The 12941-nt window shown below is 37.7% G+C and overlaps 1 protein-coding gene across 3 annotated transcripts in view; it reads left to right on the top strand.

The window, feature by feature from the left end:
- Nucleotides 1–6971, top strand: part of CCNT2 (cyclin T2) — a 39501-nt gene extending 32530 nt beyond the window's left edge. For 2 of the 3 annotated variants that reach the window (XM_039229921.1, XM_039229923.1), the window contains 2 exons: nucleotides 2158–2228; nucleotides 2747–6971. In XM_039229921.1, coding sequence (XP_039085852.1) covers nucleotides 2158–2228; nucleotides 2747–4174 — 1499 coding nt within the window. In that variant the 3' untranslated portion in view covers nucleotides 4175–6971. The remainder of the gene's footprint in view (nucleotides 1–2157; nucleotides 2229–2746) is intronic. The other variant, XM_039229922.1, reaches the window with a different exon arrangement.
- Nucleotides 6972–12941: the final 5970 nt, after the last annotated feature.

The raw sequence follows: 12941 nt of genomic DNA, 5'->3' as shown, positions 1-12941 counted from the left end.
TTATTTATTTTCAGAGAAAGCATGCACGAGCAGGGGAGGGGCTGAGAGAGAGAGGGAGAGAGTGAATCCCATGATAACAGGATTCTCACTAGCAGCACAGACCCCTATGCAGGGCTCTATCCCATGAACCATAAGATCATGACCTGAGCCAAAACCAAGAGTTGGACACTTAATGGACTGAGTCATCCAGGCATCCCTGGACCAGAAACTTGATGTGCACTTAATCTTTGACAGCCAAGCTGTTAGGGAAATTGAATCAAAACCTTGTTTGGGGCGCCTGGGTGGTTCAGTCAGTTAAGCGTCCGACTTCAGCTCAGGTCACGATCTCACGGTTCGTGGGTTCGAGCCATGCGTCGGGCTCTGTGCTGACAGCTAGCTCAGAGCCTGGAGCCTGCTTCAGATTCTGTGTCTCCCTCTTTCTCTCTGACCCTCCCCTGCTCACACTGCCTGCCTCCCTCCCTCTCTCTCTCTCTCTCTCTCTCTCGGAAATTTTTAAAAACTTAAAGAAAAATTTTTTTAAAACCAATTTTTTGTTAATTTTGAACCCAAAATTGTTATGTATCTGCTAGATTTACAATTAGCAAGGTGGTTTGTTTGTTTGTAATTAAAGAGTAGTGGTCCAGGCATTAGATTGCTTTCATTCAAACTGGATCAAAAAGTTCATGAATCTTGAGCAGGTTTTAGTTGTCACAGCTTATAGACATAAAATAAGTGCTGAGTTTTTGCATACTTTTTACTTTAAGATAAATGCTGTGTGGTCTTAATTTTCATTATTGCTTAATTTTTATTGCCTAGAATAGTTTACAGAGAAGCTTACTATGTATACAAAAAAAATAAATGAATCTGTGTAGTCTCTATTGAATTGACCTTATTAATATTATGTGATATTGTAATTCATTTGACTGGTATTAATATTTGTCTTGAGTGGTCAATAGCCTAGTTAATGCCACTATCTGAGGGTAGAAAAGTATAATTCATCATAACTACACTCACTTTGGAAGTGAGTCATTTCACAGTCATTAAGTCTGTAATCCTAAATTTAAGGAAAAGATGAGGTAAAAATCAATGACCCAAGGTAGTTTAATATGTTAATAGTAATGATTGCTAGGAGACTATGAATATATTCATTTAACTTTGAAATAATTTTAAACAAGCTACAAAATCGTACAGTTTCTATATACCCTTTACCTGATTTCTCTTCTTTTTTCCTTTTTTTTCCTTTTTTTTTTCCTTTTTTTTACCTGATTTCTCTAACATTAACTTATAATAATACATGTTATCAAAACCAAATAATTAACATTGGTACAATACTAGTAACTAAATGATGTTTTATTTGAATCCCTCAGTTGTTCTTTTCTAGGATCCCATGTTCCATTTGGTTGACATGCCCCTTAAATCCCTTCCAAACTATGACAGTTTTTCTATCTTTCATTTTCTTTTATGACCTTGACATTTTGAAAAATAATGATCAGTTATTTTATAGAATGTTCCTCAATTGGAGTTTGATATTTTCTCGTTATTAAATTGAAATTATGTATTTTGGGCAAGAATACCACAGAACTAGGAAATGGGTTGTGCCTTACTCAGTGCATCTTATCAAGGAGTTCTTGATGTATCAAGGGGTATATTTTACTGCTCGTTAATGATAAACCATGATCATCACTTTGTGGTACTGCTGGGTTCCTCCATTGTAAACTTATTGTTCTTCTCTTTGTAATTAAATATCTTGAGGAAGGTATGTTAGGATTATACAAATACCTCCTTTTTCTTTAAACTTTTGCCCATTAGTTTTAAAGAACCTACTGATGGATCTTCCCTGCAATAATTATTACTATGATGTTTACCTAATGAAGATTTTCTATTTGGGGGGAATTTTTTTTAATGCTACTAAATTTTCCAGAGATTCTGAGTAAGCATGGGGATGGGGGATGATATTTATTCATTCATTCATTCATTGATTCATTCATTGATCCATCTTTGATGCATCTTTGAAAATAGTTCAGATCTGTGTCTAGTTCTCTATTTGCTGAAGGTTGAATAGGAGGGTGACAGTGAAGTAGATAAACTCTTGAGGCCCCCTTTTTAATATTGCCCACTTGAGAGAAATATAAATCCTAAAGACACCTTCTAAGTTTTAAATTTAAATTTTATTTTTAGAGCTAACACATGAGTTTCTACAAATATTGGAGAAAACACCTAGTAGGTTGAAGAGGATTCGAAACTGGAGGGTAAGAGAATTGACAGGGTTTAATAGAATATCAGTTTGTGACTTAATCTAACAAGTACATAGCTGACCAGTTTGAATTTTTTGGTTAAATATTCTTATTTCCAGTATACCTGATTACAGTGTATCATGAACTGCATACACTAATAGTTTATTCACCTACTGTGTCCAGTGGACTTTGCTAATAAGTACTTTATAAATTTCTTATTTAATTCTCACAGTGATTATAATGGAAATATTTTCCTTGTTTTACAAATGGGCAAATTAAAGCCTAGATAAGTTAAATCACTTTCTCAAATGCTGGGCTAGGATTTAACATGTAACTAACTCTGAAACCAGCGGTTACCACTTTTTATAGCCCCCTTTTGTGCCTCTAAATAAGATAGTTATTCATTGGCAACATAAAGTCTTGAACCCCAGGTAATTTTGTTTGCACATATTTAATAGAGATTTTTATAAAGTAGAGAAAATCATATTAAATCCTTTTGCTGTCATCGCTTCTTTTGTGTTTTATTTAAATAGGCCAATCAGGCAGCTAAGAAACCAAAAGTAGATGGACAAGTTTCAGAAACGCCACTTCTTGGTTCATCTTTGGTCCAGAATTCCATTTTAGTAGATAGTGTTACTGGTGTGCCTACAAACCCGACTTTTCAGAAACCATCTACATCAGCATTCCCCGCACCAGTCCCTCTAAATTCAGGAAATATTTCCGTTCAAGACAGCCATACATCTGATAATTTGTCCATGCTAGCAACAGGAATGCCAGGTACCTCATACAGTTTGTCATCACACCAAGAATGGCCTCAGCATCCAGAGTCAGCAAGGACAGAACAGATGTATTCACAGAAACAAGAGACCTCTTTGTCTGGTGGCCAGTACAATATCAACTTCCAGCAAGGACCTTCTGTATCACTGCACTCGGGATCACATCACAGACCTGACAGAATTTCTGATCATTCATCCATTAAGCAAGAATATACTCAGAAAGCAGGAAGCAGTAAACACCATGGACCAATTTCTGCTACCCCTGGAGTCATTCCTCAGAAAATGTCTTTAGATAAATACAGAGAGAAACGTAAGCTAGAAACCCTTGATCTGGATGTAAGAGATCATTATCTAGCCGCCCAGGTAGAACAGCAGCACAGACACGTGCAGTCACAGTCAGCCAGCAGCAGTTCTGTCACTTCTCCCATTAAAATGAAAATTCCCATCACAAACCCTGAAAAACCTGAAAAATACATGGCAGATAAGAAGGAAAAGAGTGGATCACTGAAATTACGGATTCCAATACCACCCACTGATAAGAGTGCCAGTAAAGAAGAACTGAAAATGAAAATAAAAGTTGCTTCCTCAGAAAGACATAGCTCTTCTGACGAGGGCAGCGGGAAGAGCAAGCATTCCAGCCCACATGTCAGCAGAGACCATAAGGAGAAACACAAGGACCATGCCACAAACCGCCACCACCCTAGCGGCCACAAGCATTCCCACTCCCACAGTGGCAGCAGCAGCAGTGGCAGCAAACACAGTGCCGACGGAATCCCGCCCACTGTTCTGAGGAGTCCCGTTGGCCTGAGCAGTGATGGCATTTCCTCTAGTTCCAGCTCTTCGAGGAAGAAGCTGCATGTCAATGATGCCTCTCACAACCATCACTCCAAAATGAGCAAAAGTTCCAAAAGTTCAGGTAGTTCATCTAGTTCTTCCTCCTCTGTTAAGCAGTATATATCCTCTCACAACTCTGTTTTTAACCATCCCTTACCCCCTCCTCCCCCTGTCACATACCAGGTGGGCTACGGACATCTCAGCACCCTCGTGAAACTGGACAAGAAGCCAGTGGAGACCAACGGTCCTGATGTCAATCACGAGTACAGTACAAACAGCCAGCATATGGACTACAAAGACACATTCGACATGCTGGACTCGCTGTTAAGTGCCCAAGGAATGAACATGTAATCATTTGTCTAGGTCCATTTTTTCCTTTCCTTTTTTAATTTAAAAATGGTTATAATGGAAAACTTCCTCCTGATCTAGCAGTGGTGACACCTGCTTTGCTGCCACTGCTTCGAGATTTGTAAGTGCTGCTTTGTTCTTCATTCTGAAAAGAAGAGATTATAGTAAACAAGTCTTTATCTCCACATATGATAGTGTTATAAATACTGTAAAAGCATGGAAGGTGCAAAACTCAGTATTTCTACAGTTGCAGCTAAGAACATTAGGATGAATGGCTGGCTGCTTCTAGGAATATAAGATGCCTCAAGCATTCATTATTTATAATTTAAATACTGTAGCTATTTTATGTTGTTGTTGCTTGGCTTTTGAATGAGTGTACATTGTTTTCTTTTTGTGTATTTATACTTGTATGTATGATTTGCATGTTTCGATGATAAAGGGATAAAACAGTATACTGACAACTGTTTACAAGAAAGTGGAGAAAAATGTACATACATTTTTGTATGTTTAGATATTACCATAAATACTCAGGATTGGAGCTGCTTGTAAGTATAACAATATAACTTTATTTTATCTTGTCAGAGTCCATCACTAATCTAAAACAAAGGTGGCACTTTTTCATGTTAACCTTAACTCTAGGCCTTACTGGAAGCCACTGAAGGGGGACACTTCACTACAGATGGGTATGCAGTGCCACAGATGGTCATTTATTTACACTGTGAGGCACTGAACTTTTGCCTTCAGAGCTTCTGACCAGGTTGGCTGCCGAAATAGCCCCTATTTTCTGAAGGCTTGAAGAGGAAAAAATAAAGTTTACATACTCTTGATGTGAAGTGCATTTTAAATGTGTGTTGGCTTGTTGCAGTACTATAAACACAGAGCTGTTAATAATGGTTATGTAGATTACTGTGATTTGAAAACTAAACTCACAAAAACTTATATAGTGAAGAATTAGTAAGGTTTTTTTCTTAAATAAAGAACTTTAACACTACATATTTTACCAGTAAACAGGGATTGCTTTTCCTTTAGTGTTCAGAATGACACCGTATTCTTAAACATACTCCTCCCCTGAAGTGTGTTCGTGTGTGATGCCATATTTCTTTTTCAGGTAAATGCAGTCTTCCTTATAGAAATGAAACTAAACTTGTTGCTCTCTCAGTTCTTTTATATTCTAACAATAAATAATAAAGGAAAGATCATTGACTGTGCATTGTACCTGTGTTTACAGCTTATGGTTGTTACCAGGAAGCTCTGTGAGAGAAAAAAGGGTTAGCCTCCAGGCGAACAGCTAGTGGAGGTTTTCCATTTGTTTGCACATCTCAATCTATTCCTGTTGAGGTCCTGTTTGCACAGTCATCTAACTTCTGAACAAACAATAGACTTTAACTTGTTTAAAATTTGTCTGAAACACCAATGATGTGGCTCCAGTTTATCAGCTAATCTTGAATTTATTCTGTGGTAAATCTTTGAGCTGTTGAGTATCTTTAGATGGGGTGAATTCAACTTTTGTTGAAATGAAAACTGTCTTAATTTTTTCCTCTATGTATATGAATTATTTTTGTTACAAAGCCACTGATATGTGCACAATTGTAATTTTACTCAAGTATGTTGCAGTTGTAAATATTAGAGAGTTTAATCTCGTGCTTTACTTTATTTAGCAATTACTTAATTTGCCAGTAGCTTTATAATTTTTTTAAGATAATTGTTCATTATTTTGTCAATGCTATTTGAACTTAGGATACTAGGAGCCTCTTTCTAGGGACTTTGCCTAGGGAGCATATCCTAACATTTGTTCTTTGTCTTGCATAACTTTAGTAATCTTTGTCATTACGTGTAACTTTGTTGCTCTGTATGGCATATTATTGTATCCATAAACACGGTAATTTTGATACAGTTCTACTTTTACAGTGGTACATAATCCAAGGACTAGTATAGAATTAAGCTGATGCAAGATGAGGGAGGGAAGGGTTTTGTTCTTGGTAATTTAGATGTGAAACCTCTAAGGAGCTATCATGTGAAACGACATAGGGTGGTTGTGCTACTGTATAATTGGGGATGATAATACCAGGAATTTTAATAAGATTTTGTAAAGAATATCCAAAAAAGTAGTGAACTTATTTTCAGTATGACATAGAAACAATGTGAATATTTAAGGTCTGTGACTATACTTAAACTTCACTAACAATCTGCAGAACTGTTTCGAGATGTGGGAATAAAGGTAATTTTGTTGAATCTTTATTGGTGCTAATGATGGACAGTTTAAAAGGTAGCTAGTATATATTGTTATGGGTCAGTACTTACTAGTACTTCCAGAATTGAATTTGAAATGCTATGTATTCACTTTTCACTCTGTAAATGTAATTCTTTACGATGACTTTATTTATTAAAGGGCAGCCAGTTGTAATTTGTACAGGATTGTGTGAGCTATTCAAACTCTTTAACCTCTGAACAGGATTATAGCTTCCAAATCCATCATGGGGATGAATATGAAAATTCTTTTAAGTTTCATTTCCATTAAATGAAAACCCCTATTACTCATATTACCATTAATTTGCTTTACCCATCTCATTTACATAAAATAGTTCATCAGCCTAGTCCCAATAGGCTCAACCAAAGAAAAAGACTCCAATGAATGGACATTATTACCGAGTCTTCTTGTAAGTAGCCATAAATAAACCAAAATAGTATCATCAGATTTAGGTATGAAATTCCATATGTGCAAAGTACTGTTAAGGTGATTTACATTTTTGATGAGATTTTTTTTTTAATATTTGAAATATTAAAATGCATTATCTTTAAACATCCTTTAAAAGAGTGATTCATTTTTTTAGTTGTCTTTTCCCTAGATCATAGTTTTGTTACCTTTATGCAGAAGCACATTGCATAGAAAGGCTTTACTTCTACCTCTTTAAGTAGTTTTCCAGTATTGAGCTGAGCCCCCCTAACTATTTGCCTTAGCTACTTTAAAATACGCTTTCGGAACCAAAAAGCAAAAAAGAGTGTTTATTTTTTCACGGAGATGTTCTCGGAGGCCTGCTTAACCAAACTAGTGCTGATAATCCTTTAGTGGTACAACCTTGCAAAATGTCCCAGTTCCTTCTTGTTGAACCTGAGGTTTGTTGCTTAGGTTTGTCTTTGGAAGCGGTTAAGTAAAGGTGCATCTTGGTCTTTCTCTGCATGTGCAGATGCATTCTGGTTAGAATTGTTGAGTCCACATTTCTTCCATGCTACGTGAGAGGTGCTTGCATCATTTTGTACCAACAGGTTATAATTAGGGTAGGAGACCTTATATTTTTGTCCTGCCCTCCTCCAGCTTAAAGAAATGACTAGTCTACTTCAGAGAACCAAAATTTAAGTATTTTTGTTAGTTACCAATTGCCTTGCCTTAAAACATTTCAAGCACATTTTTTGGTTATATTTGAGAATTTAAATTGCTGATTTTTATTCTTTAATCAACCTTAGAGAAAAACCACTGCTTGCCTATGCATCACTGTTGTATACTGTAGAATTATCTTTGGTTGATCAGATATTTTAGGGTATTTTGCATTTACTATGGAAATAAGGAGGGTTGTTATGGAGTGTTTTTTTTTCTTTTTACATGGTAGTGTCCTTAAAGGAAGATAGTTATATTCTCAAGACACCTCATCATTCCCGAATTTTATCTAGTCCGTGAGCAGTTGTTTCTTGCATAGTATTGTGTACTTTTAAGATATCTTTGCTAAGAAACATTTAAGAGCTCTTGTGGAAGAAGGCTTGATTTAGCAGTCTCTTGCTCAAGAGGCTTTCTGGGGAGGCGATAGGGTTTGCTAACTGCATTTACAGATGAAGGATCGGTTAATCCCATGCCCAGGAAACTTGCATTAACTGAGCTAACAGAATGATGCTTGTTAATTTTGTGTGCCCATGTGTTTATGATAGGTGGTTTAGAAAACAGCACATTCTGGTTTTGGCCTCCTAGGGTGTGAAGTTACGATATCATTGTATTAGTTTGAGAATTCACAATTACGTTAATATCTGGAATTTGACTGCTGTAAACTGACATATGTAAGTCAAGTAGAAGTTTGCTTGTTTTGTAAGGGAAGTTTACCTTGGAAATGTCTGTCTGTATAACAGATGATCTTGCCAGTGGGACTGGAATGCTCAGTGTGTGAGGTCTGATGCCACACATCCATTTTTTATTCCACAGTGTTGATTTGTGCACAGCCAGCTTCTGCTTCTGTGACTCCGCTTACTCTGGTAGTTTACTAGTATTTATTTTCACCTGAGAGATTGTTTAGACTAGGTTGATATAAGTAAAATACCTTGAAGGTTGTGTGGCTAGGAGTAATTCTATTTTCATAAAGGTGAATTAACACATTCGCTGTGATCTTTTAACCCCAAAGGAAATTCTGAGGGCTAATTTCCTTTATTTCCAACTTTTGGGAGGAAGCCTCACTTAGAATTTGTTTAGTAGTTGGTTTTAATTTGATTGCCTGTTGTTTGTTAAGTAATGAGTATACTTTCTTTTAAGGTGTGTTTTTCAAGTGGCTTTACTTGGTTTGAAAAACTTGGGATTTTGTTTTCTGAATGTACCCAAAACCCCCAAGGACTACTGAATAGGGTGTTTGCTAATAGAAAATCCAAAACAGGAATGTGTATGTGTGGCATGAATTTGATTAGTCATTGAATTTCAGCTCCATATCTATTATGAGGAATTATTAATAAAATATGTTTATTGAAAATGTCAACCCAAGGCTCTACCATGTCGTTAATGTGAATCAGGATAACTTTCAGTCCCTGGGAAATACGGGAAATAAGATATTAATGTAAGTTTCTCTTTATCTGAGTAACTTCATAAATCATCAGGCAGTGTGTTCTTTCATTCAGATTGTCCATATTCTAGTTTCATACCCACCACTTTGATGTCCTTGGGTGCATTAGTTGACTTTGTGCCTTGATTTCCTTACCGACAAAGTGTACCTATTCATAGGGTTGTGAGGCTAAGGTCTGGGCTATCAGGGAAGGCTAAATAGAATACATGGCATTGAAGAGAATTTTGCCAGAAATAGGTAAATTTTAGATATCGGAGGGAATGAGGAAGCCCAGTCCAGGTGTATCTAACTTGGGTGTGTATTAAACTACATGCCTGCTGTTTCCAGAATTTGAGTTTGTTCTAAATTCATACTTGCAATTTTCTTGGTTAAACTGTTGCATCAACTCCCCAAAAAGCAAAGAGGAGTTGGAGTTATCTGTGAGGGGAATTATCCATGAAAAAATGTTTATTCATTAACTGCTTTATTACTGCTGCCCTCTCTTAACTCCTTGCGTTGCCCATGAATTGCCCGTACCTTCTACTTGAAAGTGAAGCCATGCAGGATAGATAAAAAGGATGTAGATAGATAAAAAGCCATGCAGGATAGATAGGAAAGTTACACTCTCAAAATGCATCTGAAGCCTAAATGTAAAATAAATGTTTTGAAATCAATTAAAGAAGAGTTGTCTTCATCTTCTGTTGATAACACCAGTAAGGACATACTGTATTAGCATATAATAAGTTATATGAGTTTTATTTAGGGACATTACAAAATCAGTTAATTCCACTTAACGTTAATAATTCCATTTTTGTAATTCATCCTACTCCATTGTTTGTTTGGGGGTTTTTTTGCCCTGCTGTTTTTAATATAATGAAAAAATTATACATTTTTGTTTTAGCTCTGGTATATGACCTGCCTGTTTCCTCTCCCCGACACTACCTCCTATGGCAGTGAAGAGCCTCACTAATGAAAGGGTTTTTATTTTATTGGCATGAAATTAAGAGCTTTCAGACCTTATAGGTGTCCAGGCATGTACCCAAGATCAGTTTGGGGGGGGTGGTTTTTGTCTTCCAAGGCATAATCCGAAGGAGTGGTTGCTCTAGTGATGAACCCAGTGGTAGTTTTGCACCAGTTTGAGAAGTCATGGCAACAGGATAGGGTACTTTAGCGTTTCCTCAGATTTGTTTGCTATTCCAGTTTTTTACTCTCTTTATTGTTAATTTTGTTTATCACCAGTAAAGATACATACTGTCTACATTGGGTACTTTTTCTTTTTAAGCTTATTTATTTTGAGAGAACGCGAGCAAGGGGAGGATAACGAGGGAGAGAGAATCCCAAGCAGGGTCCTTGCTCAGCTCAGAGCACAATGCGGGGCTCAAACTCATTAGGGTGAGATGATGACCTCAGTCAGAATATAGAGTTGGGTGTTTAAGCGACTGAGCCCCCAGGCGCCTCTGCCTTGGGTACTTTCAAGTTGACAGAATCCCCTGGAAAGCTGTTTATTGAGCAAGGTTCTACATTACATAACTGCTTTAAGCTGAATTGCAAATGCAACAAGTGTGAGGACTGAAGATGGCCCTGTAGGTGATGGAGGCTTTCGACTGCTTATTGAGCAGATTATGTGACTTTTATCTTGGAGCTATTCATTACTTTATAGAAGGCCCAGGACTGCTGTAGTGGTCATGCAGGAGGAAATGGATAATGGAATACTGTACTCTCCCCAACCCCATACTCCATAGCTTGCTCTTTTCCACTGTGGCATCTCTCCTCAGCCACTGAGAAGACGTCTGCTGTGTGAGGGCTGAAATAGGTCACATGTAGGAAAGTGCTGTAGAGTTGGAACTACTCTTAGAATTTTACCTGAGGAGTTAACATTTCCTTTGGTGGAGCTTGGGGCCCAGGGCATACAGGAAGATTTAGTACATAATGACATATATTTTTGAATATGATTAAAAACTTAGGGGCGCCTGGGTGGCTCAGTCGGTTAAGCGTCCGACTTCGGCTTAGGTCATGATCTCCTAGTTCGTGGGTTTGAGCCCTGCGTCGGGCTCTATGCTGACAGCTAGCTCAGAGCCTGGAGCCTGCTTCAGATTCTGTGTCTTCCTCTCTCTGACCCTCCCTCACTCACATTTTCTCTCTCTCTATCTTAGAAATAAATAAAACTTTAAAAAAATAAATGAAACTTGCATTATGTGTGGTGAAAAGGGAGATGGTCATAGAGAGGAAGGCAATACTGTTGGTAAGTGAAAAATGAAAAGCTTTTCACACCATTAAAGTAACCAGATTCACTAACCAGACTGGTGGAATTTGTTATCAGCCTCCCAGTGGGGTTTTCTCTGAGTAAAACTTGATGTAATTTTACTTATAAACCACACATCAGGGAAAGGACTGTAAAGTCACACAAATCTAGGTGGCTGTCTCAACTTCCACCTACAAGTAGGATGGCCTTGAGAAAGTCACTTAGTTCTCAACCCTATCTCACTAATAAAATGAGAATGATACTACAAACCCAAAAGGCAACCAGAGCTTTTTTATATTAAGAGCTCAGTAAAGGCCCTTCCAGCCACTACCTGTCTGCACTCCCAATCTCCTCAGACCTTCCTCCTCCCAAAGGAACATAATAAAGGGAGCAAACATCTGGGCAATAATAGCATAATCCGACCAGGTATGTCTTAAGCACAGAAGACGTTAACAAAATGATATTTTAGGCTATGTTAATATACAAGAGAATAAGGGACCTATCTCTTAAATTCTTACCAAATATGAGAAAAGAACTGTCCAAATTGGAAAGAAGGAAGGCATACCCACAAAGATCTATCTAAACATGTTGACTAAAGTAAAATCTTATCTCCACTTTGACTGCATTTCAGTTACTTCTCAAAAACTTCTGAAGAACCAGCTTCATTTTGACAGTCTGACAGTTGGTGTTGGAATACACCTAAAGTTAGTTTGTAATTGTTCCACTTTAAAATGATAGCCAGGGGCGCCTGGGTGGCTTAGTCGGTTAAGCGTCCGACTTTCGCTTAGGTCATGATCTCGCGGTTCGTGGGTTCGAGCCCCGCGTCNGAAACTGCAGCCAATTAGTTTGCCTTGGTAAACTTGACGATTCATACGTTTATCTCATTTGTTTAAAAAGAATTCATATGGGGGCGCCTGGGTGGCTTAGTCGGTTAAGCGTCCGACTTTCGCTTGGGTCAGGATCTCGTGGTTCGTGGGTTCGAGCCCTGCGTCGGGCTCTGTGCTGACTGCCAGCTCAGAGCCTGGAGCCTATTTCAGAGTCTGTCACTCCCTCTCTCTCTGACCCTCCCCTGCTCACGCTGTCTCTCCTAGAAATAAATAAAAAATAAAATGATAGCCAATACAAAGATTATTCTATAGAGAGCTTCCACCAACAGCTCTAAACTAAAAATGTTTAGTCCACCAACTTAAAACAAAGCCTTCTAATAATTTGGACAAGTTGTCCTCTCTTTCTGGTGAGGTTTACTGTTGTTCTGAAGATGGAAATGAATGACCTCAGTGGAAATGTCCATTCAAGTGAAGTTGATATGCTGACCCACACTCCCCCTTACCAGATCCAGCTTTTATTCTACTAGCTGGCTTAGGTTTGGCTAGTTCTAGATGTGGCTGTAACTTAATTGACTCTACAAATAAGTGAAGTCTTCAAGTCATACTAGAAATTTCAGGGGAATCAACCTGAGGTTTATGGGGCCACCATGAATAGTTATAGCTTTTTACAGGTAGAAACTTAGTAGGAATTAGGGGACTCTCTGGGAATGAAATGCCAAGCTCTTCCTGTTAACTTTGAGGCTCCTGTAATCTACAAAGATTATGGCTAAAGTAAACAGAATCTAACATCTCTCCAGTCTTAATTTATCACTTTCCTCTAGTTTCCAAGAATTGTCTTTACCTGCCAAGCAAAAAATACACAATTTTCTTTTTACAATTTATTTTACAGACATTAAAATTGACAGGCCAAA

Source organism: Hyaena hyaena, unplaced genomic scaffold (assembly GCF_003009895.1).
Source record: "Hyaena hyaena isolate Hyena2069 unplaced genomic scaffold, ASM300989v1 scaffold_41, whole genome shotgun sequence".
NCBI lineage: Eukaryota > Metazoa > Chordata > Mammalia > Carnivora > Hyaenidae > Hyaena > Hyaena hyaena.
This window is presented reverse-complemented; position numbering and strand designations above follow the sequence as displayed.